Source organism: Macaca thibetana, chromosome 18 (assembly GCF_024542745.1).
Source record: "Macaca thibetana thibetana isolate TM-01 chromosome 18, ASM2454274v1, whole genome shotgun sequence".
Taxonomy (NCBI): Eukaryota; Metazoa; Chordata; class Mammalia; order Primates; family Cercopithecidae; genus Macaca; species Macaca thibetana.
In genome coordinates, this window is record NC_065595.1 from 62079769 (window position 1) to 62106880 (window position 27112).

General features: G+C 37.0%; 1 protein-coding gene across 2 annotated transcripts in view; it reads left to right on the top strand.

Moving 5' to 3' along the window:
• The window catches only part of NDC80 (NDC80 kinetochore complex component), a 45544-nt gene that overhangs the window by 8390 nt on the left and 10042 nt on the right, over positions 1 to 27112 (top strand). For both annotated transcript variants that reach the window (XM_050767420.1, XM_050767421.1), the window contains exons 7-13: positions 5671 to 5760; positions 8385 to 8478; positions 9759 to 9865; positions 10547 to 10691; positions 16521 to 16726; positions 19515 to 19667; positions 21893 to 21982. In XM_050767420.1, coding sequence (XP_050623377.1) covers positions 5671 to 5760; positions 8385 to 8478; positions 9759 to 9865; positions 10547 to 10691; positions 16521 to 16726; positions 19515 to 19667; positions 21893 to 21982 — 885 coding nt within the window. The remainder of the gene's footprint in view (positions 1 to 5670; positions 5761 to 8384; positions 8479 to 9758; positions 9866 to 10546; positions 10692 to 16520; positions 16727 to 19514; positions 19668 to 21892; positions 21983 to 27112) is intronic.

Consider the following 27112-nt stretch of genomic DNA (forward strand, 5'->3'; position numbering starts at 1 on the left):
TTGTATTTTTAGTGAAGACAGGGTTCCACCTCGTTAGCCAGGCTGGTCCCAAACTCCTGACCTCAGGTGATCTGCCCGCCTCAGCTTCCCAAAGTGCTGGGATTACAGGCGTGAGCCACCATGACCAGCCCCTTGTGATACAGTTTTAAAAGTGTGTGTTGCTGTGCAAAGTACTATATGTATATTTTTTAAACTTTTGATACATACCGAGAAATTTTTCTCTAGAAAACTTGTACCAATTAAAAGCTCAACAATGTTTGAGCACAGCCATTTTTCCAAACCGTAAGCATTGTTGTTTTCAATCTTTATCAATTTAGGAGGTGACAGATCGCTGTTTATATAGAAATGTATATGTATATATATGTGTGCGTGTATACATATATTTAAACAATTTATGTTGTTACCGTTATTTTTCTTTTAACTTGCTTGTACATGGTTTTTTAGGCACGTTTATATTTTACCATTTGCTTTTTGCTATGAATTTGAATCTGTATTAAACTTACTGATAGTTTTAATAGTTGGCAACACAACAAGCAAAAAAAATTGATAGCTAATTTTTTCTTATTTACATTTTTTGTTTTTAAAGGTGAACTTTTTTACATTTATTATAATATCTACTCTCTTGATATTTTTCTTTTTTTGTATTGATTTGCAAGAATGCCATTTTGTTAAGTCAAAAATGGTTGAGTCAGAGAAATTAGCTCCCGTCTCTATGGTGCAAGTAATTTTTTCTCCCTTTCTTTGTTTTTTAATTTCATGTGCTGTTTTGTCTGTTCAGAAATGTGAGTTTTTATCTAATTTAATGCAGTCTCTCCTGTTGTAGCTTCTGAGTTTCCTGTCCTACTTAGTGCTAGAATTCCTAAAGCTAATACTGTTCCTCTGACATTGTCTTGGCCATCAGCAAGCCTTTAACTAAATGAAGTCAGGCACTGGGTATATGGATTTTGACCCAGGAGCCATGCTGATACATATAGTACCACCCATTGTCAAGAGAGCAGAATTCCAATGCCATAGCCCACTAATAAAAATCCAAGTTTCATTGGACTTTATATAGAACATTCATGCATTCAACTTGTTTCTCTCCAGTGATGCCCATGGACATTTGATATCTACTTTTTTGCTCTCACCATCAGATATCCCCATTGTCACTAGAATACTTAACCCTTGTTTGCCTAAGCAGCTTATGATATTGTGTGGTTGGGAGATAGCATGTGGAGCTTGTGGATTACTTACAGTAGCTTCACTTGGGGAGGGGCCTCTTGCGATACCTCCAAGCCCCTCTTTTTTTTCCTTTTTCCTTTTTTTTTTTTTTTTTTTTTTTTTTTTGAGACGAGTCTCACTTTTTTGCCCGGGCTGGAGTGCAGTGGTGCAATCTCAGCTCACTGCAACCTTCACCTCCCAGGTTCAAGCAATTCTCTGCCTCAGCCTCTTGAGTAGCAGGGATTATAGGCACCCGCCATCACATCCAGCTAATTTTTTGTGTTTTTAGTAGAGATGGGGTTTCACCATGTTAGCCAGGCTGGTCTCTATCTCCTGACCTCGTGATCCGCCCACCTCAGCTTCCCAAAGTGCTGGGATTACAGGCATGAGTCACCGCGCCCGGCCCTCCAAGCCCATTATTTAAGTTGGAATCCCCTCCTTTTTATACTGCTTTGCATGATGTGATGTATTAATCCATGAGAGACTGCAGGTTTCTTTTTCTAATTTTCTCTCTCACTTAACATAAGCCTAGAAATTTAGCCACATTTAGGAAGGCTTGTTTTCCTCCCCAGTGTTTTTTAAAAAACAATTTTTCAAATTTTCTCCTAGTATTTTTATGTGTATTTAAATTTTTGTGCTGTGTTTAAATCTTAATTCATCTCCAGTTTATGTTAGTAAAAGAAAGACAAGGTCTTCTTTTTTAAATGATTCATTCATGTATCTCAGTCCCATTTATGGAATAACTGATGTTGGCCGGGTGCTGTGGCTCATGCCTGTAATCCCAGCACTTTGGGAGACTGAGGCAGGTAGATCACCTGAGGTCAGGAGTTAGAGACCAGCCTGGTCAACATGAGAAAACCCCGTCTCCACTAAAAATACAAAATTATTAGCCGGGTGTGATGGTGCATGCCTGAAGTCCCGGCTACTTGGGAAGCTGAGGCACGAGAATCATTTGAACCCAGGAGGTGGAGGTTGCAGTGAGCCAATATCACACCACTGCACTGCAGCCTAGGCAACAGAGCAAAACTCCATCTCAAAAATAAATAGCTGATATTTTCCCCACAGTTTGAACTGTCACCAGTATGTTCTTAATTAAACCTATTTCTCTGCTCTTTTTTTTCTATCCCTGCTTCATGACCATACTAATTCCTGTCACTTTCTAATATATTTTATGTAGAGGAGGAACTTCTTTTTACAATGTTAGCTATTGTCATATCCTCACTCTCTAAATTATTTTTTCAGATTTTAACAAAATCTTGTGATTTTGTTATTATTGATATAACATTGAATTCACGATATATAAGGGGAAATTTCCATCCTGTCAATGTTTAATCTTGTCATTTGGGAACGTGTTAAATCTCATTTATTCATCTCTTTTGTTCCTTCAGTAAGATTTTGTTTTTGTTTTTTGTTTTTTCGTTTTATGGGGTTTTTTTGTTTGTTTTTGTTTGTTTGTTTGTTTGTTTTGAGACAGAGTCTTGCTTTGTTGCCCAGGCGGGAATGCAGTGGCGTGATCTCAGCTCACTGCAACCTCCACCTCCCAGGTTCAAGCAATTCTCATGCCTCAGCCTCCCAAGTAGCTAGGATTACAGGTGCCCACCACAACGCCTGGCTAATTTTTGTGTTTTCAGTAGAGACAGGGTGTCACCATGTTGGCCAGGCTGGTCTTGAACTCCTGACGTAAGGTGATCCACCTGCCACAGCCTCCCAAAGTGCTGGGATTACAGGCATAAGCCACCATACCTGGCCATGTAGTTTTCTTAATATCAAACAACATATTTTTTATCAATGCCATGTGTTTTGTTACTATGATGAACAGGTTTTCTCTTTTTTTAATTCTATTTCTATGGTGATTATTACTAAAAGAGTTTTTTGTGTTTACTACCCTTATCGAATTGCTTTATTACAACTACTGTTCTCAGTTGATTTCTATTACTAACCACTGTTTTTAAATTAAATATTTTTCATTTTATCATTTAGTATGATGTATTCAATAGAAGATAATGTTTTTCATGTTGAAGTTTATTCACTTTTATCAAGAATGATCTTTGAAGGTTATCCTATGCTTTTGCAGGATGTATTGAAATTATTGTTGTTGTCTTGACCTATTGATCTAATATGTTGATTTCCTAATGACCTCTATTTGTTCATTGTTTATTATTCATTATGCTCCTGAATTGTTTGTTCATGCTTTATAAATAAACTTTGATTTCCTATCTCACTATGCCTCCTTGCACAGAACTTGGCAGATAATCAGTCCTTATTATGGTGTCTAAGTGATAATAATTTAGCCAAAGTTACCATGTCTTCTCTACTAAGGACCATAAATAGGAGGGTTGCATACACTTCAGGAGCGTCTTGTTAGCCTTTTGGTTAGTGATCAAAGTGAACTTGGGCCTGACTTATCCCAGATCCCTCTGTGTCCTTTTCCTCCTCTGATGTCTCACAATATTAAGAAGTGGTGTTATAGTAGAAAATGCCACCTGTAGATGAAAACATGATCCAAATCTATACTTTTTATATCTACAATTACAGGTTGATACTATTTCAACCAGTCTTCCTAGTTCGTAATTCTTCAGTCCTTTCAGTAGTCTTTTCTATAGCTCTTGGGGATCTGTATGTCCCTGTGTAAGGCTCTCCTTGAATCTTGCAAAGTAGCAAGAGTTTTCATAAGGACCTTGACAAGGTGACAGAAACTGTCTTTACCCTGCTGACAAGATATAAGATTCTGTTCCTTATCTTGGGTTCTGCCCTACATGTCTTTCAGACTTTATTAAATCTATGTGTTGGCCGGGCACGGTGGCTCATGCCTGTAATCCCAGCACTTTGGGAGGCCGAGGTGGGTGGATCACCTGAGGTCAGGAGTTTGAGACTAGCCTGGCCAATATAGTGAAACGCTGTCTCTACTAAAAATGCAAAAATTAGGCATGGGGACAGGCACCTGTAATCCCAGCTACTCAGGAGGCTGAGGCAAGAGAATCGCTTGAACCCAGAAGGCGGAGGTTGTAGTGAGCCAAGATCTCAGCCACTGCACTCCAGCGTGGGCGACAAAGGGAGACTCCGTCTCAAAAAAAAAAAAAATCTATCTGCCACCTGAGGCCTTGTCAAAAAAAAGACAAGATAAAAGACCCAGTTGTTAGAGCTCTTCTGCATCCTCCTTAGATAAACAAAGAATCTTCTGAGTGCCTTTAGAATAGGAAAGGGGTAGCAGGGCAAACAACTCTAGGGTAAGGACATTGTCTCCCTGAGAAATCCTGTATGTGAATTCCAAGATGACAAAACTTAATTGTTTTTCGAAACCCCATTCTTCTTTTATGTACTCCTAATGCATAATCCTTTTCCTAGAAGTTAGTATTCTTATACTTAGTGTTCATTATACTATTAGATACATATTTATATCTTGGCCAGGTGCAGTGTTATTCCCTGTTATTGTTATTATTGTTATTCCCTGCACTTTGGGAAGCCAAGGCGGTTGGATCACCTGAGGTCAGGAGTTCAAGACCAGCCTGGCCAACGTGGTGAAACCCCGTCTCTACTGAAAATATAAAAATGAATCAGGCATGGTGGCTCATGCCTGTAATCCCAGCTACTCCGGAGGCTGAGACAGGAGAATCACCTGAACTTGGGAGGCAGAGGTTGCAGTGAGCCGAGATTGCACTACCACACTCCATCCTGGGTGACGAAGTGAGACTCCGTCTCAAAAAAAAAAAAATACATATTTATATCTAGATATCTATATATTAAGATAATAATAGATATTAATAGATATATTTATATCTAGTATATCTGTGTTTATATCTACATTTATGTATATTTATAGCAATTTCATTTAAATTTTCTATTTTTTCATGTTTTAAATGTTATATTTTTAAAAGAAGATATAAAAACAGGCATTCCAAAATAGAATTTCTATGCCTTAAAAACCTTTAACTATTTTCCTTTTAGCTTGTCAATTTTAAACATCTGAATGTTTTGCTATAATTTATGTTACACTTTCAATTGAAACTATTGTATTTCTAAAGATTTTCTATTGTAAAATTTCGTCTAAAGTTCATATTGTACATACTGAAAAATTATTATTGACTCACCTTTTATGTGGCAATTCTGTTTTGGATTCTTAAAGTTGCATTAAAATGTGTATATTTGCTCTCAGTGGGTTAATAACAGCATAAAGGTCAACATTTTTCCCTGTAGGACGGAAGTAAATATAGAGTCCGTTCTTCTAGATCCTGAAGAGTTTAGTTACTAAACGAAAGGGTTTTGAAATTATCAAAAGGATACCTTCAAATTGTTCTATTCAAAAGAAAGTCAAAAGTGTTAATGTGTTCAATGTAATGACCTATGAAAAGAGACTTTTAGTTACACAATAATGTAAATGCTTCTAAAATTGACACTAAAAACAGAATTTGCCAAAATATGAAAGTTGCATTTTTCAAATCAACTTGCTTTTCTTGCTTGTGTACTAATTAGATACATACTGCCATGAAAGAAAGTTCACCTTTATTTGATGATGGGCAGCCTTGGGGAGAAGAAACTGAAGATGGAATTATGCATAATAAGGTACCATGTATTATCATAAACTGTAATGATGAATTGCCTTGGTATTATTGTGTCACTATTGGATTTAATACAGATGCCCCTCGACTTATGATAGAGTAATAAACCGACTCTAAGGTGAAAATATCGTGTCAAAAATGCACTTAATACACCTAACCTGCCAAACGTCATAGTTTAGCCTAGCCTACCTTAAACATTCTCAGAACAATTAAACTAGCTTACAGTTGGGCAAAATTATCTAACACAAAGCGTATTTTTATAATAAAGTATTGAATAGCTCTTGTAATTTATTGAATACTATACTAACAGTGAAAAGCAAAAAGGTTGTATGGATACTTAAAGGATGGTTGCTACTCCATTGCTTTCGAACCATCAGAAAGCTGAAAAATCTGAAGTCTAACCATCGTTAAGTCAGGGATTGTCTGTATATTCTTTTGTAGAGTTGTCTTTTTGCTTCCTGAAAACATTCTAAATTTGATTTTTTAAATATTAATGGATCTGTTTGAATCACATTATAATTTCTTAGAATTAACTAGTCACAAAAATTTGAAAATGTTAACTAAGTAAAAAATGGAAGGAGATTGAATTAAATCATAACACGTTATATGTTATAGATGTAATGTTTATTTTCCTCCTTTCTGTTGTAGACTGAAGATATCAATATTGGCAACATTATTTTAATATAATTCTTTGTCAATACAAAACATAATAGGTTGAGTCTTAAGATATTGCATGTGGGTGGGTTGTTTATTTTGTTTTGACCTTTTTCATTAGTCATATTGCCACTTAGCTCAGAGTCACCACTTCCAAAAGTGGTTGGGATAAAAGAAACATTAAGATTATGCATTAATATTTCCTAACATACATAAAAAACCAGTCATCACACAGGCCACTTAGAAGAAAAACTATTCTCTGTTCTAATTCTAACCTTCATTCTTTGAAACTTTTGTCACAAAAGAAAAGTGGGAATAATTTCAGTCCCATCTTTTATGACTGCCTGGGATGTAGTTCAAAGATACATCAACCGACTAGTGTTGGCATCATTGCCTTTTTCTTTTTAACAAAAAATAAACACACACCTTTACTACTTCAACAATGATCCCAGCTGGAAAGGCTCCTAAAAAACCTTTAATCCTCCCCTTGAGAAAATTATCCTCACACATTGCAATATGTATATTGGGCTGCCTCTAATTGCACCTCAGTTTTCACCCAAGTACATTACAACATCTATTAAATATTAAATGTCTTACCAGACACAGTGGCTCACACCTGTAATTCTAGCACTTTGGGAGGCCGAGGTGGGCAGATTGCTTGAGCTCCGGAGTTCAAGACCAGCCTAGGCAACATGGCGAAACCCCATCTCTACAAAAAGTACAAAAATTAACTGGGTATAGTGGTGAATGCCTGTGGTCCCAGCTACTCGGGAGACTGAGGCTATAGGATCACTTGAGCCCAGGAGGTCAAGGCTACAGTGAGCCAAGATCATGTCACTGTACTCCAGCCTGAGGGACAAAGTGAGACCCTATCTCAAAAAAAAAAGTGTTAAATGTCTTGACATCCATCCTAAAGGTTAAAAATTATTCTTGCTATCTGAGCTATTATAGCTATTATTTCAAATGACAATATATAAAGAAGCACATGGGAAACTATAAAGTACTGTTTGTAATTAAAGTTGTCAGAGTATCTGTCTTCACAAGATTCTGATACTCAGTTTTGTGAGTCCACAAACTCAATATTTTTAAACCTATAAGATCAAAATTGACCAAGCTTAAGGAAACTGATTCAGTCTTACCAAATTCACAGCAACTGATTTGAAGGAGAATGAAAATGTATTAATTTACCATCAGTGATACACTTTTCCAATTACAGGCATATTCAGACTACCTATTCAGAGTACTCACTTCAAAGTCACCTTAATAAGCAACAAATTAGCACAAAGGGAATTGGTCTGTCTTGAGGGATATTTACTTCATCTAGGCTATGGAAAATGCTGATCATCCATTCTTGCCTTCTCATAAAATCTACATTCTCAGTGACCAAAACATCTCATGAATGCAAAATATAGTGTTATTTTCTCTTGGATAAATGTTAAGAATTCTAGTATTGTGCTGTTTGGATTGCTACTCATCATGCAACTCATTTTGTAGACTGAAGTTACAATGTAATTGTAGCCTTCATTAATTACATTTGGGTTTTTGCAATTAGACCTTCTCAATTCAATTGGACTTAGATGATCAGCAGTTTATTTAAATTTTTCATCACGTGCTTTATTCCTAAAGGTGATTAAGTTTGTATATTTCATGTTGAATTACATGTATTAATAAGCTTCCTTGTTTGTTTGACCTTCTCAAAATTCTGAAGGTATGGCTTACTGTTTTTAAATATTGCCTTTATCCAAATTTAAGTGTTATTTTATCCTCATTATTCATATTTAGAAGTATCAGACTAAATACATCTGTATAGCATAATTATATAGCCTAGGTTTTTGTCTCTTACTTATAGGTTCATCTGACTACTTAGTGTTTCTGACTATTTTTTAAATTCAAATTTAAATTTCCACCTAGAAAAGTGAAACAAACCAAATAGAGAATCATGACTTTGTTTTTATAATCTGCTTAACCCCATAGTTGTTTTTGGACTACACCATAAAATGCTATGAGAGTTTTATGAGTGGTGCCGACAGCTTTGATGAGATGAATGCAGAGTTGCAGTCAAAACTGAGTAAGTGATCTCGTTCTTAGGGTGCTTGCTTTTGGTCATTTAACTCAGCTCATGGAGTGGTAATTTATGTACCATATCCAATGTTCATATGAGTTACTTACTTTAAATGTATCTGGATGCCTACTGATTTTTATCTTTGTGGTTTCTTTGGTGTAGAGTAGTTAAGCTAAAAGAATACTAGTGTTGGAGCCAGACCTGTGGCAGAACCTCTTACAGTCTGTGAGGCCTTAATAAAATGTTTGACCTATCTGACAAAGTTTAACAGCAGTAGATGTCAGTGTAATAAAGTACCAAACATGCTACCAGAAGCACAGACAATAATTAGCAAATGTTATTCCTCTTGGGGAATAATATCCCTATGTTGTCCTTGCTTACTATTTGAGAAATTAAAGCACCAATTAGTCAAAAGACCTAAGATCTCTTTCAAAATTTGTGGCAAAAGTTAACAAGACATTATACTTCCAAATATGTAAGGAAAATCTTTTCTTTTTTTTTTTTTTTTTACTCATTTACAACCTAGTGACATACAGTATTTACTAGCTGACTATAAAACATTCCAGAGGTATTATTTTACATTTTCGTTCTTTCTATTGAAATAGTCTTGTATATAAAATGCCAAAATGGAAGGTAAAGTAGATAAATGGAGGTGAAGCTATTCCTCCGAAGACAATGGAATCAATCACCTTGCACAGTATTAGCACAAAAGGTGAAAGCATTCCCTTATAGTCCTCTGGATCTGTATCTTCCTAAAGAGTAAACAGGACAATTTCAGCTTGTTCACATGGGAAAGGGAGCAAAATAAATGGCTTTAAGAGAGGAAAATTTAGAGTGATCCAAGCATCTAGTGAGTAATTTGATAGCTCTATATATAATTAACCAAGCATAAAAACTGCATTCATTCATTCAAATAAATATTTATTGTATACCTACTATGCGCCAGCCACCATTTAGGCACTAAGGATACAGTAATGAATAGGATAAAAACCTCTGCCCTTATGAGCTTACGTTTTAGTAGACAGAAAGAGGAAAACAATGAAGTGAGCAACTTTAAGTCAAATGGTGATAAGTGCTTTGGAGAAAAATCAAGCAGGACAAGGAGAGTCGAAGTACAGTGGAGTAATGGAAAGCGTTTGCTATTTTACAAGGATGGGATGTACTTCACTAATAGTGTTTTGTGCAGAGACCAGAAGGAAGTGAGGGAGGGACTAATGGTGAAAACTTGGGACAGAATGTTCTAGGCAAATTTGAGGTCTTAAAAAGCTTTTGGATTTTGTCTCCAGAGGATTTATTTAACGTGGATGCTTTTAAGCTGGAATCATTAGAAGCAAAAAACAGAGCATTGAATGAACAGATTGCAAGATTGGAACAAGAAAGAGAAAAAGAACCGGTTAGTAAACATGTTTACACACTTACTTGAGAGCTCCTTTAGACTTTTGGGTGTCCTTGGATATTAGCTGTCTTTATCAAAATTTTTTACAAATAGATTAACAAATTAAGCCTCTTAAAAGTTAAATTTTCACATAGTGAACTCCCAATGAAAACATGTTTGGTATCTGTGGAGCCTTGTTTTCCCTTGTGGTCTATCAGTCTTAGACTAATGGTGCTCTGAATATGATGAAAGATTCTTACCTGCTTACGTAAGACCAAAAGTACTTTTGAATAAAGGCCCTGTATTATATACCTCTAGGGAGCATTAGTCACAAGAAGCCCTGAGTTTTGGAGATAGTGCAAAAGGAATGGTTAATAAATGGGTTTATATAGTATATTGTATCCTGAGTTTTTCAGATATCTAACTTTATTTTCTGCATTATTAGTGAAGCACTCAAACTGTTGTTGTAAAATACCAGATTTTAAATGTTTGTGCTTTTTCAACTCTAGCCATTGTTTTTTTTCCTATTTCAAACTGACAGTGTAGTCCCCTTTTAGTTATTTTGACTCCCTCTAAAAGTGAAAGGAAAACTCAGATCTACCTTTCTCTAAAATAAATTTAAATAATATTGCTTTACTTTAAAATAAAATATGGAATGATTATTGAAAATAACTGAAGTCATATTCTTTTCTCTTAAAGAATCGTCTAGAGTCGTTGAGAAAACTGAAGTCTTCCTTACAAGGAGATGTTCAAAAGTATCAGGCATACATGAGCAATTTGGAGTCTCATTCAGCCATTCTTGACCAGAAATTAAATGGTCTCAATGAGGAAATTGCTAGAGTAGGTAAGCAGAGCTAATGCTGAAAGACTGGGATGCGAACCAATGTGGGATTTATCACGTGTCAAAACAGCTTTGTTATCCATATCTTTTGTTCTTCTGTGATACATGCCTAGAGCAGGCTACCAAGTTTTCAGTGTGTTTCGTATTTGTTTCCTAAGACTGCTGTAACAAATGACCACAAGTTTGGATGGCTTAAAACCACAGAAATGGGCCGGGCGCGGTGGCTCACGCCTGTAATCCCAGCACTTTGGGAGGCCGAGACGGGCGAATCACGAGGTCAGGAGATCGAGACCATCCTGGCTAACACGGTGAAACCCCGTCTCTACTAAAAATGCAAAAAAATTAGCTGGGCGCCGTGGCGGGCGCCTGTAGTCCCAGCTACTCGGGAGGCTGAGGCAGGAGAATGGCGTGAACTCGGGAGGCGGAGCTTGCAGTGAGCTGAGATCGCGCCACCGCACTCCAGCCTGGGCGACTGAGCAAGACTCCGTCTCAAAAAAAACAGAAAAAAAAAAACCCACAGAAATGTATTCTCGCAGAGTTCTAGAGGCTATTCCAGCAGATCTGCATCCCTCCAATGACTCAGGATCTATTCCTTGCCTCTTGCAGCTTTTAGTGGCTGACAGCATTACTGGGCTATGTTCACATCACTCCGATCTCTGCCTCCATCTTCACATTGCCTTCTCCTCTGTGTGTTTGTATTCTACTACCTGTGTGAAATATCTACCTCTGCCTCTGTCTTATAAGGACATTTAGGATGAGATTCAGGGCCCACCTGGATAATAATACAGGGCTATCTCTTTATCTCAAGATACTTAATCACATCTGCAAAGACCCTTTTCCCAAATAAGGTAATTTCACAGTTGCCAGAGACAGAATTTTATATATTTAGGTGGCCATTGTTCAGCCTACTACTCCTTACATGTTTTCAAGCATTTGGCTTTTTGAAGCCAAGAAGGGCCTAACCTAAGAAAACATGCTGCCTGAATATAGAAATATATAAAATATTCTATACAAATATGTACTCTATTCCACTTTGTAATTAATAAACCAGATAAACCAGATTCTTTTGTTTTTTTTGAGATGAAGTCTTGTTATTTTGCCTAGGCTGATCTTGAACTCCTGGGTTCAAATAATCTCCCCACTTCAGCCTCCTACATAGCTGGGACTATAGGTGGGCTCCACCGTGCTTGGCTCTAATAAGCCAGATTCTTGATCTCTGCCTGTCTCAGTCGGCGGTAACTGGCTATCCTCCATCACTACCGCCTAAGCAGCTGGGCAGCTGAAACTGATTTAAAGCTGCAGGTACTGCAGTTCTTGGGGAAAAGAGCAACTATAGAAAGCTCTTTTATGTCTTGTAAGCTTACTTTCATAAACACAGCAATCTTAATCATAAAATTCTGTAAAACACTGTGGCACATGCAGTTGTTTGATTCTTCTGCAGTGCCTGAAGGAGAGTAAAGAAAGGTATCTATAAGTCACAGAGCCACTGGGCTATAGTTTTAAAAATAAATTTATTGACAACTGTACTATTCTCCCAGGACTTTGCCTACTTCTGTTTGTTTCTTTTGGGATTTTGCAGGCTGTGTCTGTCCCATGAGGAAGTTGTATACATGGCCCTTAGGATATTTGATTTAACTGTTAGTCTATGGAGTACTGATTGTCAACTCAAGACTAGTAATTACCAGGGTTATTTGCTGAATCTGTTTTTTTTTTTTCCCCCAAATAACTCTGATATATATATATATATATATAGGATTTGCTCTAAACCAACTCTTTAAATATATTAACTACTTTACACTTCACCCCTAATCATGTCCTTTGTTTATTCTCCATGATGACAAAGAAACTTGGACTAAATTATTATTATAACAATTTTTATAACGCAATTAATCAATACTTTTTCTCTTTTTTTTTTTTGAGATGTAGTCATGCTCTGCTGCAGTACAGTGGCACCATCTCGGCTCACTGTAACCTCTGCCTCCCGGGTTCAAATAATTCTCCTGCCTCAGTCTCCCAAGTAGCTGGGATTACAGGCACGTGCCACCATGCCCGGCTAATTTTTTGTATTTTTAGTAGAGACGGTGTTTCACCATGCTGGCCAGGCTGGTCTCAAACTCCTGACCTCGTGATCCGCCCGCCTCAGCCTCCCAAAGTGCTGGGATTGCAGGCGTGAGCCACAGCACCTGGCCTTTAATCAATACTTTCTAATGCTAATACTTTATCTTTCTTGTCAGCGTATGATCAAGAGAACTGTCATACATCCTTCTTGTTCTTGTGAGAACTTTTTCTGACAGCTGCAAACTCAGTAGGTGAGAGAGAAACAATCATTTGCCATTCCAGAGTGATTTAGTTTGAGACATTAATTTTATAACTGTTAATCTAAGATGTTTTTATCTTATGAGTGTTTTAACTTTTTTGATTATGTAAAGCCATTCATGGCTTGAGTGAATGCGACGTATTTAAATTTTATTTTGTTTTTGTTTTGTTTTGTTTGAGAGACAGAGTGTCACTTTGTCACCCAGGCTGGAGTAGAGTGGCTCAATCTTGGCCCACTGCAACCCCTGCCTCCTGGGTTCAAGCGAGTCTCCCCCCTCAATTTCCCAGGTAGCTGGGACTACAGGCATGCACCACCAGGCCCAGCTAATTTTCATCTTTTTTAGTAGAGACAGGGTTTCACTATATGTTGACCAAGCTGGTCTCAAACCCCTGATTTCAGGTGATCCGCCCGCCTCAGCCTCCCAAAGTGCTGGGGTTACAGGCATGAGCCACTATGCCCAACCATAAATTTTATAGATATTATATGTTGTGGATTTTTTTGTGCGGATGCCAGTGATAAATGCATAAAGTTTGACTTTAACCATGAATTTGCTTTAAGCTCACTGTGCTGCAAATAGGTTGTAACAAACCAATATACCAAAATACCAATCCTCTCCACCTTCAGGATGACTTTCTTGACCCCTTGGTCATCTTCATCCTTTCGTCCCAGCCTGCTATAAAAATGCTATCATATTCTATATAGGTCATGAGTCACAGAAGGTTGGAAAACACTATTGGTAAACAGAGAAAGCAAAAACCTAACCAGTTTGGTATAGTTATCACTGAAAATGTCAGTAAAATATGAATAAACTCTGGTGTGTGTGTGTGTGTGTGTGTGTGTGTGTGTGTTTTTGAGCTGGAGTCTCACTCTGTCACCCAGCCTGGAGTGCAATGGCACCATCTCAGCTCACTGCAACCTCTGTCTCCTGGGTTCAAGCAATTCTCCTGCTTCAGCCTCCCAAGTAGCTGGGACCACAGATATGTGCCACCATACCTGGCTAATTTTGTATTTTTAGTAGAGACAGGGTTTCATCATGTTGGCCAGACTGGTCTCGAACTCCTGACCTCAGGTGATCCACCTGCCTCGGCCATAATAAGTCTTATCTCATTTTTTCACATAGTATAAATCATATTCTTATGCAGGACGACATTAAGACCCAGTAGTTCTTAAACAATGTTACCAAATAACCACATGTCCCAAAGGCAGACAGTCTTCACAGTGCACTTTTATCTCATTGAAGTTGAAGCTGTTCCTTTACTATATTTTTCCACTTCAATGTGAAGTAGACTGTTAAGGTTTCATTAGGGGTTTAATTATGTGTCCTTTTAAAGAAAAAATGGTTTTGACAATTCTTCTACAATTCACAGTTCTCAGACAGTAACCTTTTTTGTAAATCATATAGTCCAACTACGTTTTGAATAACCAGATGCTCTTTAGTAGATGAAATCTCTCAATGTGACTGTAATAAATAAGCATCTGTATCCTGATTCTTATTTATGGCGTCTCATCATATACATATATCCTGGAACCAAAGTAAGATGATTTTCCTATGGATTTCCTACAATGCACTTAATTGTTTTAAAATCAGAACATTTCTGTCATTTATAATTTCTGTTCGGATGATAATTCTGACCACCACCTTTTTATGACTGCTTGAAGCTAGTTTATTTTATTTTATTTTACTTTATTTTCCCAAGACAGAGTCTCACTCTGTCCCCCAGGCTGGCGTGCAGTGGCGCGATCTCGGCTCACAGCAGCCTCCGCCTCCCAGATTCAAGTGATTCACGTGCCTCAACCACCCGAGTAGCTGGGATTACAGGCATGCGCCACCATGCCCAGCTGATTTAGTAGAGACAGGGTTTCGCCATGTTGGCCAGGCTGGTCTCGAACTCCTGACCTCAGGTGATCCAACTGCCTCGGGGCTTCCCAAAGCACTGGGATTACTGGCGTGAGCCACCGCACCTGGCCACTGAAGCCAGTTTAATCTACTATTACATACTTTTCAAATTTGCTTTAAAGCAGTGACTTAACTAGAAATAACAAATGTACTGGCTTTCTTCTGTAAACTGTTGGTAAGCCCAGGAAGGCAATCCACTACAACTCCAAGCTCTTCACTTATACTTTTCTTTCTCCAGAAAGTTAAAACTACATTCAATGAGCCTTTTCAAAAAAAATCAAAAGTTTTCCTGCTGAACAAAATTTTGGCCATTGTTTCATGGTCCTGAGAAACCTTAGAAAAAAAAAAAAAAAAACACGGCCGGGCGCGGTGGCTCAAGCCTGTAATCCCAGCACTTTGAGAGGCCGAGACGGGCGGATCATGAGGTCAGGAGATCGAGACCATCCTGGCTAACACGGTGAAACCCCGTCTCTACTAAAAATACAAGAAAATTAGCCGGGCGAGGTGGCGGGCGCCTGTAGTCCCAGCTACTCGGGAGGCTGAGGCAGGAGAATGGCGTGAACCCGGGGGAGCGGAGCTTGCAGTGAGCCGAGATCGCGCCACTGCACTCCAGCCTGGGGCACAGAGCAAGACTCCGCGTCAAAAAAAAAAAAAACACTATATTTTGATGATGGGTTTTCTGTTTGGGAAGAACCAGAATCACTGGGATTAACCAAATATGTGTGACTCAACTGTCATGGCTTAGTTTTTCAGGCAGGTAGCCTGCGCAAGTCACTTCATTTATTATTTGCCATGGCACAATCCCCACTTCTAGGGGACTGCTTTTTCTGTAACAGGAATTTAGAAAGCGATGTTTAACTTTCTGAAATAGACTGCCTTATGTGGTTTAATCTGGGCTTTTCACCTTGTCCAACTGTTTTCTTTATGTAAGCAGCCAGCTGTTTTGGATATTTCTTAACCTTCTTCATGTTTTGTTAGTGAAATTAGAGATCCTTTTTCTAGGAAGGTCAATGGAGTGATCCTCGATATTACAAAAGTTTCATTTTGTTCACATTGTGAGTTTTAAGTGTCATATTCTCTTAAATATTGACACCTTGTGGTATCATGGAGCCTCAGCCTAGAATGTCCTTTGGTCCCGTGCAGGGCCATTCAAATGTAGATGCATGCATGAACCCAGAATTCTTAATGACAGTCATTATTTATGAAGCCACATTTTTTTTCATGTAGTACTTTTTGAAAACCATTGCAAGCTAATAGGGAAATAAGTTTCTTAACATAAAACTTTAATTTTACTATCTTCCAGAATAAGATAGTAACAAATAACATTTGTTTATAACAAATCTTTTATGAAATATTTTATGAAAGATCAAAAAGAATTATCCCAAAAAAAGAGAATATACATATATATGTATATATATGACTTGGAAATTTATATATATATGTAAATGAGACTTGGAAATTTATATATATATGAAGTATATATAAAAACATATGTATATTATATATACACACATATATATGATTTGGAAATTTAGCTATCTTAGCTCTATTACATGATGGCATCTGTTTCTTTGTAGTAATTGAAGATACATTAAAAATTTGTTTTTTTCCAACACAGAACTAGAATGTGAAACAATAAAACAGGAGAACACTCGACTACAGAATATTATTGACAACCAGAAGTACTCAGTTGCAGACATTGAGCGAATAAATCATGAAAGAAATGAATTGCAGCAGACTATTAATAAATTAACTAAGGACCTGGAAGCTGAACAACAGAAGTTGTGGAATGAGGAGTTAAAATATGCCAGAGGCAAAGAAGCGGTATGTCATTACCATTTCCAAAGTGGCAAGTCATCATAGCTGACCTTTCTAAAGGTCTGTCCCAATTAAGAAGAAGTCAGTGGGTAAATTGGCTTAAGAGGTAAAACATTAGCATTGGCATTTTAATGAAACACTCATCCCTTTATGTCAATTCAGTAACGTCCCAATTTCTCTCAAATTTAAGATAACTTATATTTCATAACTCAACCAAAAAGTAAGCAAAAAAGTCTAAAACTATGAAAATAATGTTCTTAGGTCCCGCTCCTTTTCCTCTGTAGAAGAGGAAATGAGTCCTTCATTCACTACTTAAACATTAAGATTGCACATCTGCTGTGTGTCACGTACACTGGGCATAGAGGAAATAAAGATAAAACATTGGCTTTCCCCTCAAAAACTTCCAGCTGAGTTTGCATTTACTCCCATGAAATGAGACCTTTAATAGATGTTTGGTGCACAGGGTACCAAATTTAGTGTACATGGTGTGGGGAGATGGCTGAGAGGTTTTTAGAAGAGAATTTCTTAAAGAGGGAAAAACAACTGAATTGGGAAGTATAGGGAAGGGTTAGCATGGCACAGGTAGGGGATTTGCCAAAGAACTGTGTATGGGAAAGTTCAGAGATAAAACAGTCTGATGTATAAGTTTTTCATACAGCTGGAGCTTCATAGCAAGTGGGACAGAGCAAGAGGTGAGAATCAAGAGATAAGAATAGACCAGAGGATGAGGAGTCTTTTCTTGTTTAGAAGATTGGACTTTATCCAGAAAGCTCTAAGAAGGCCTTAACATTTTTAAACAGATGTGGTTACGTCTTAGAAAGATCTTATTTCTGATAATGTGAAAATCTGTGGCAGCAATCTAATAAGAAATTACTATCATTCTCTAAAAGATAGTAAGGATCCGGGCTGGGTGCAGTGGCACACGCCTGTAATCCAAGCACTTTAGGAGGCCGAGGCAGGTGGATTATCAGAAGTTATGAGTTCGAGACCAGCCTGGCCAACATGGCAAAGCCCCATCTTTACTAAAAATACAAAAAGAAACCAGGTGTGGTGGCACGTGCCTGTAATCCCAGCTACTTGGGAGGCTGAGGCAGAGAATCACTTGAACCCAGGAGGTGGAAGTTGCAGTGAGCCAAGATCGTACTATTGCACTCCAGCCTGGGCAAAAATAGCAAAACTCTGTCTCAAAAAAAAAAAAAAAAAAAGTTAAAGATAGTAAAAATTCAAAGAAGTAAGTAGATTCTGACAACTTAGGAGGTGGAGTGAATGAGACTTGATGAAAGAGGGAGGAAGTGGTTGCCCTGTCTGGCTTGGGTAATTGGGCAGGTGCCACTCACTCGGGGAGAGAAGAGAAGGAAGAAGTTGTGAGACAGGAACGGAGATGGATGTATTATATCCATGTCTAAGTGAAAATAGGTAATAGGCTGTTATATATTTGGATCTGGGCCTTGGCATGAGAGAAGCCAATTATTCAACTTAATTTCAATGTTATGGGTAATACATTACCAATTTGGCCAACATTTAATGTATAAGTAATAAGCCCAAATTTTAATGTATAAGTAATATTGCTTTTGAGATCTAATGCATTTTTGGAAACTGCAAATTGGTTAAGCAAGTTCCAATGTGTCCTCTTACCGTTGCATTCCTTCACTCAAATTGATTTTTATGGATGAGTAATAACAATGAGAAACGAAGTATGCGTTTAATGGAGGAAGCAGATTAAAAACAAATTGCCTAGACTCTGCAAATTCATTTATTCAATCAAATATTAAGTATCTACTATATGCCAAGCACTGTTCTAGGTGCTGAGGATAGAGCTGCTTTCATGGAACTTATATTCAGGAAGTGGAGATGAACCAATATATGTCAGGTAGTGATGATTGCTATGAAGAAAAATAGAACAAAATAAGCATTTAGAAGAATTAGGGGGCTATATTAGGAGACAGCCTTTCTGATGACCTTATTTGAACAGAGCCCTGAAGGAAGAAGGAAGGAGAGCAGGAAATGTGAAATATGTTACTAAAATATTTTTATCAATAGAGTTAAAATAACATTTTCAGACATAAATGATTACCTTCTACTTATTTTGGATACATGAAATGTTTTAATTTGTACATTGACAAAACTAAGGTTGTTTGTTTTACATGTTTCATAATTTCTTTATCTGGCACTTCAAAAAGTAAATTTTAGTTAATACCTAAATATGGACTCTTATTCCAAGCTGTCAGGTAAATGGAAGATACTAGTACATTACACACCAATTGATAGTCTTAATTATTCTGTAAATTTAAGTGTTACTAAAACCTTATCTTCTTTGTATATTTTAAAACTGCTAGTTTTACTACTAAAGATTACTGAATTACTAAACTACTAAAAATAGGTGTAATATGTTTTGTATAAAATTGCAGAAATGCCAATTGAGGCCAGGCGCGGTGGCTCAAGCCTGTAATCCCAGCACTTTGGGAGGCTGAGGCAGGCGGATCACGAGGTCAGGAGATGGAGACCATCCTGGCTAACCTGGTGAAACCCCGTCTCTACTAAAAAATACAAAAAAAAACTAGCCAAGCGAGGTGGCGGGCACCTGTAGTCCCAGCTACTCGAGAGGCTGAGGCAGAGAATGGCCTAAACCCGGGAGGCGGAGCTTGCAGTGAGCTGAGATCCGGCCACTGCTCTCCAGCCTGGGCGGCAGAGCGAGACTCCGTCTCAAAAAAAAAAAAATTGCAGAAATGCCAACTGAAAAAAACATATGGAATGGGGCTGCTTTAACATTTCTTTTTGTGTTCTCTTCTTACAGATTGAAACACAATTAGCAGAGTATCACAAATTGGCTAGAAAATTAAAACTTATTCCTAAAGGTGCTGAGAATTCCAAAGGTTATGATTTTGAAATTAAGTTTAATCCCGAGGCTGGTGCCAACTGCCTTGTCAAATACAGGGCTCAAGTTTATGTAAGTAATGATGACTACTTTTAAGATTTTTTAATTCTATGATTGATATCTCTAGAGTTTGAACTTTGGCATGTTCATAACCCAGTGCTAAACAAAGGAATAAAACACTGAAGCTGTATCTTCTTTCTTCTTGATCATAGAAATCTTCAACTATCCAGTAAAAAAAATTGATTACATGTAAAATAGATACCAGTACTATAAAGACAGAGGGCCTAACCCTTATTGTCAAGTTGCTAATAATCCCCCCAGAGGAGAAAGACGTCAAATGCTATATATGTGCTTCATTCGAAATCTTTACAAGTGGTAACGAAAAGATCAGTTCTTCCCATGTAGCAAAAAAGACTTTGGAGATGGTAACCGTGGAATGAAATCTTGAAAGATGAGACATTTATGGGAATAGTCTGTAGAAAGAATTCCAGGCACAAGGGCACACATGAAGGCATAAAATGTGTTAGAGTACTAAGAACACTGGTAATCGACAAGGAGAAATTCGTGCCTAATTTTAAAATATGGCCAAGGCAGTAATTTGGGGAAGAAAATTTTTAAATAGCTCTATTGTAACTTGTCAGTTATTTATAGATTTTAGTATTTGAGTTGCCCCTAAAAATGCCAATTTTCAAAACACTTCAGTTTTTAATAGAAGAATATTAAAGTCAAAAGCTATACATTTTTCCCTTGAGAATTATTCATTTAACAAGTATTTATTAAGTGCATAATATGTTCCAGACCAGGTACGTGTTAGAGATAAACTATCAAGAAACATACATCCCTCCTTTCCCAGAGATAACAATTTGTGAATGGACAGACACTGATTAAATCAAGCTATATTCATTTTCAATAGAAAAAATACATCCAGTAAACATTTAGTCTATTAGTAATCTATCTATAGATAGGCAGGCATAGTTTGCTCAACACTGTTTTGAGTAGTTTGACATGGCTGATGCAAGAAAATAATTACATGAATCACATTCTTGTAGAAAAGATTACATAATGCAAAAAGAAGAATGAATATGCTCAAGGAGAAATTTTGCTTTCATCTCTAGAAATAGTTTTACATAATAATAGAAAAATAAAATAGAATCAATAAGGTACAAAGCCAAGTGTTATAAGTAGTATTTGGTGAAAAGTTCTTTAACAGATTAAAGAGGCCAGGCACGGTGGGTCAGGCCTATAATCCCAGCACTTTTGGAGGCCAAGGTGGGCAGATCATGAGGTCAGGAGTTCGAGAGCAGCCTGGCCAATATGGTGAAACCCCATCTCTACTAAAAATACAAAAATTAGCCATGCGTGGTGGCACGCACGTGTAGTCCCAGCTACTTGGGAGGCTGAGGCAGAGGAATCGCTTGAACTCGAAGGCAGAGGTTACAGTGAGCCAAGATCGCGCCACTACACTCCAGCCCGGGCAGCAGAGTGAGATTCCATCTCAAAAAAAAAAAACAGAGAGAAAGAGAGAGATTAAAGAGGCCATTGCATCTTTTGAAAGGAGCAGGCCAAAATTAAAACTCAGCAGTAACTTCAAAAGACCTACTTAAAACATAATGGTATATGGGATTTTCTTTCAGCATAATGAAATGTTTTGGAACTAGAGGTGATGTGATGGTTACTGTATTAAATGCCACTGAATTACACACTATAATTTTATGTTAAACATTATGTTTATTTTATGTTGTATGTTTAATTTTATGTTAACATCATTTTAACCTAAATATTTCAGTTTAACCATTTTAAAGTGTGAATTTCACCTCAATTTTAAAAAATGACAAGCAATGAAGTGCTGTGTTAAAGTCAGTAGAACAGAATAAACATAAGAAATACAAGCAGAGAATCCTAAAACTAAACAGTTGAAAAGGATTAAGAGAAATTGATACTTCTGGATAACATAGCATAAAAATACAACCTACATATAAATTATTTTCAAAAAAAATACTGCAGTAAACTAAGTGTACTTGTAAAATGTTTAAATAATAGCAATGAATTTCCAGGATAGATGAGCAAATCTTGAATTTTGCAAGTATTCAAAACAAAAGCAGGTTATAGTCTACACTTAACAGAAATTTGATTAAAAACTAGCTTTGTTTTCTATTTGACAGTATATTAGATTTTAAATGTTATAGCTTCACTTTTTCTCCAAAAGTGACTCCTCCTATCACAGTGTGTGGATGCCTCAGGACAGATATTTTGTAATTAAATGTTATATGTCACCCACATTCCTATGTATTTTATAGGTACCTCTTAAGGAACTCCTGAACGAAACTGAAGAAGAAATTAATAAAGCTCGAAATAAAAAAATGGGTTTGGAGGATACTTTAGAACAAGTAAGTAATAAAACATAAAAAGTCATAAAAAGCAAAAATTAGATTTTAAAACCTAAAATTAAATGTTATTTGTGGTTTCTGATTGCTAAGGAAGTAATTTTTTAATAAAACTATGAAAAAATGAGAATTGGGTATACCCTCGACAGAAATATTTGAAGTAATTTATTAAGACATTTAAACATCCTAGCCTTCACATATCACATATGATGGAGTGAGATGGAACTAAGTAAATTTTCCTTTTTTTAATAGAGAAGTGCCTCTAACTTGAGATAATTTAGTATTTTTATACTAAAAGAGGTTTCAGGTGGCTACCTTGAAAGTAGGCAAGTATAATTACGGGGTTAGAGGCTAATTAGCTGTGATAGATTAAGAGGTTTCTTTTTACCAAGTTTTTGCATTCTGGATCATGGAATTTTAGGAGAACTCAAATTCCTTTCGAAGTCTATTTCCAAAAGTGAATTTCAGGTAGTCTCTGCTTCTGAGATCCTGAATATCACCTATGTCCCTGAAAAGGAAAATTCTATTATTGTATTTAGTAACCTTTAAAGTAAACATTGTTAGTTAAGAAAATTTAAGCTACTTCTCAAATGCACACACAAAGGGTTTCATTTATAAGACACCAAGCAGTTAAAGGAAACCCCTTGTTAATTCAGCTCTTCAGGAACTACTATGATCTGGCTAATAGACTTCAAGATATAAAATGAAATTTTACGTTTTCTCAGAAGAGAAGTTTATTTTTTCTCATCTGGAAACAAAACCTATAGCATTTCACAAATAATTATGCTGGTAACTCACAGAAAGACATTTTTCCAATGTTAATAAATTCTATCAAGACTTCGTTTGTATTAGAATTTTTACATTCTCAGAAAAATAGAAAAATTTGTAACAGGTAAGTGAAGAGTTTCATCACCTCATACTATGACTGTAATTTGAGGTTTCTAAAATATCTATGGAGAAAAGATGAGGAATTTGGACTGCTCCCTGGGAATGACGATGATTTGCAGTGAAGTCTTCCTTTAGCCTGCTTCATTTTGATTTCTGGTTTTTGTTGGAATGGGTGCTAAAACCTGGAGATTCTCAAAAGGTATGAATTCCAAACAACAGGAACTTCATGTCCAAAACATCTTTCAGACTGACTTGAAGTTTTTAAAGGCTATAGATAGGGGAAAGTTATAAAATGCCTACTATAGACTAGGCCCCATGTTAGTGTCCTAAAGATAAATACATCCTTCAGGCACTCCCATTTAGAGAAAAAGGCTGACATAGGTACAGTTATGCTCATCCGATTTTTAGGTTTACAAAACCCTTTGGGCTACAGGAAAACATAGCTTAGAGGGGATGCACATACCCATCTGCCAAAGATAAGACACCTGGGCGTTCTTGATTTCTTTCCTGAAAATGTTGGGAGACTTAAACCAATGTATAGTAGAACTAGAGGGAAGGAAACAGGTTTAGGAAATGTTAAGGAGGTAGAACCCAAGGATTTCATGGCTGAATGTGCAAGCTTGAGGAGAAAGAAATATCAACATGACTTCCATATTTTTGATGTGGGCAACTGAGTGGATCATAGTGCTATTAACCTAGAGGAGGAAAACTGAGAGCAGGGTGTGGTGGAGACAGTGTTGGAGATGTTGAGCTTGCTGTCTGTGGGATATCCAGGAGGAAGCAGAAGCTATAGATACAGAGTGTAAGAAGGAGATCAGGGCTGAAAATACAGATTTGAGGGTCATTAGAGCATATGTAATAGTTGAAGCCATATATGTGGATGAATGTGGAGGGGAAAGTGACAGAGGATTGAATCCTAAACAGTAACAACATTTAAGAGACTGGCAAAGGAAGGAAATTCTGGGAAAAACTCTTAGAAAAAGTAGACAGCGTTAGTTGGAAAACAACAGAAGAGAATACGCTTATATGTATATGTAATATATATAAGCCAAAGTAGGGAAAACTTTTCAAGAAGGGAGAGATCAGTAATGTCATACAGAGACTAACAACTAAAATTGTTTTTCCTATTGGACAAATAGTTTAACTAAGTTAAGGTGGGATGGGGTAAAACGCAACTGGAAATAATAAAGGTTATAGAGAAATTAATAAATTAGAGTAACAAAACATTTAACCTGAAAAGTATTTTAAAATAATTACCAAAACCATTTAAGAAAAAGCAGGAAAATATAAAATGAGAAATGGCTTATAGCAATGGTGGAAATCTATTTGAATTATGAAGTAATATAGTATAAACAGAAATTTATATTTAAAATTTTTTGATGAAATGGATTATAACCTGAACAATAGAAATCCCAAGAAAGTCAAAATATGTAAGTAACCAGAAACTAAAGTAAAAAAAATAAAAATTTGCTCTTCAAAAGACTCCAATAATGGATAATTTCACAGGTCAGTGTTTTCAAATACTGAAGACTGGATGATTTCTGTGACATGTAAATTATCATAGAGCATAAAGAGACCGAATTCATGTAGGCCTCATGCCACAACATGACAAAGATATCACAAAAAGAAGAAATTAATCTAATCACACTTGTGAATATGAATGTAAATAAAGGTTAAAGTTAAATATTTGGAACTGAAATTTATGCAGCAAATATTTTTTGAGTGCTTATGTGCCTAGTACCGTAATAGATGGTGATACTAGTACAGTGTGGCATCTGCCTTTGTGAACTTCATTTTAAGTGGGAAGATGGGCATGAAAACAATTTCTTCTCTCATAACTTTTTGTAATGTGAATACAGCGCACTATGGATTCTCATAATATACTTAAGTACAGGCCCCTTCTGAGCGAAGTGATAGCTGAGCTGAGTTGTGAATAAAAGTAGGAGTTGGCCAATGGATACACCAAAGGATGCTCGTGCTTATCCACATGCATGCACACACACATTCTACAGCATGGACCGGGCGTGGTGGCTCACGTCTGTAATCCTAGCACTTTGGGAGGCCAAGGTGGGTGGATTGCTTGAGCTCAGGAGGTCAAGACCAGCCGGGCAACATGGCAAAACCCAGCCGCTACAAAAAAATATAAAAATTAGCTGGGTGTAGTGGCGTGCACCTGTAGTCCCAACTACTCTGGAGGCTGAGGTGGGAGGATTGCTTGAGCCCTGGAGGTGGAGGCTGCAGTGAGCTGAGATTGTGCCACTGCACTCCAGCCTAGGTGACAAAGTGAGACCCCTTCTCCAAACAGAAAAAACAAAGAGCACAGCATATTAATAAATTACCATGAGTGTAAGTGAGATAAGGGAGAAGCCTGGAGAGACAAGAACCTAATTATGAAGGGGCTTGCTTACTGGTTGAATTTTTTTTATTCTATAGGCAGTAGAGATCATTGAAGATTTTTAAGTAAGGAAATAACAATAATTATTGTTATTTTAGTAATTTCACACTGTTGGCCTTTGGAAGAATAGATTAGAGGTGCATGAGACTAGACCATGCAATTAAGAGACCTATCAATATCCTGTACAGTGAATAATAAATGGTAGGGACCCAAAGCAAGGCTATTACAGTGAAGATGGAGAAAGGAGATTTAAAGATGGAAACAACAGTTTGGTTGTCCATTTGTATGTGAAGGTCAAGAAAGAAATTGAGAATGCCCAGGTGTCTTATCTTTGGCAAATGGGTATGTGGTGATTGATAAAGAATGTAAAAGAGAAGGGTATAGAAGAGAGAATCGTAGGTTGGCATATGCTGAGTTTCAGGTCTCTGGGGCATCAAAGTGGAGAATGTCCAGTAGGTAACTGGAGCTGGGCTGTGTGTGTGTGTGTGTGTGTGTGTGTGTATATATATATATGAAATGTGTACTTTGGGAATCAGAAAAACAGGTTTAAGTAATTGATGCAGCTTTAGTACTGCTGACATGGAAAGTGGAAGCTGCTCAGAGATGAGTAAACATGGTTTTGACCAACCATGAGGATCAGTGGAAGTTCTGGTTGCTTGAGTATCTGTTGGTGTTATTACAGGTGAATTTAAAACAACTTGTTTAACTTGTTAGTTACTGCAGATAAAACATACCTTTAGAAAAAGTTCTTGGCCGGGCGCGGTGGCTCAAGCCTGTAATCCCAGCACTTTGGGAGGCCGAGACGGGTGGATCACGAGGTCAGGAGATCAAGACCATCCTGGCTAACACGGTGAAACCCCGTCTCTACTAAAAAATACAAAAAACTAGCCGGGCGAGGTGGCGGGCGCCTATAGTCCCAGCTACACAGGAGGCTGAGGCAGGAGAATGGCGTAAACCCGGGAGGCGGAGCTTGCAGTGAGCTGAGATCCGGCCACTGCACTCCAGCCCGGGCGACAGAGCGAGACTCCGTCTCAAAAAAAAAGAAAAAAGAAAAAGTTCTTGGTGTTAGATCTGGTTTTGAGTTCTGGGCGTATGCTAGTTGTATGTGTCACTAACCTGTGTTTTAGCAAATAACAATAGCTTCACTAAATTTTAACCCCTAGATTTTTTTTTAATTTCATATGTGTGTAGAATTATCCTTTTTTAAAAAAGTCAGCTATTATACATTTTACTATTTTATGTTTCCTGCAGGAAACAGTTTCCTCTTGGTATAGCTGAAGAACATTCTCTATTAATTGCTGACATCAACTGGTATCAGCACTTGCCAACAGGAAATGAACTTGAAAAACACTTTTTTATTTCAGTTTTGGTTTCAACTGATCTTAAAGTTCAAGCTTTAACAAGATTAAATGTGGTTACCTTATTACTTTTTGAAGGAAAGCATGACTATAACTAATAGCAAACATCTAATAAAATTAATGCAAACAATTCTTTTTTAACATTTTAGAAAATGAACATAAAAATGAAAAGCTAAATAACTATAGTAGATGTAGTCTAAATAAAGCTAGATTTCAAATCCAGAGGCAAAAATTATTTATATATGAATAAAGTAATATGGCAATATTAATAATATATGTAATACATATGAGAGCTTAAAAAGCACTCACACAACAACTAGTGGAAAAACAGATATTAACCTCCTTAACTTTGAGGTTTCTTTGAAATTAATTTCTCTTTGGAGAATAATAAAATTTTTGGACAAATGATAAGTGAGAGTCCAAAAGGACTAGAAGAAATAACATTGTTCGGTTAGTTGATGGATAATATAAAAACTCTATAACTTGTTAAAA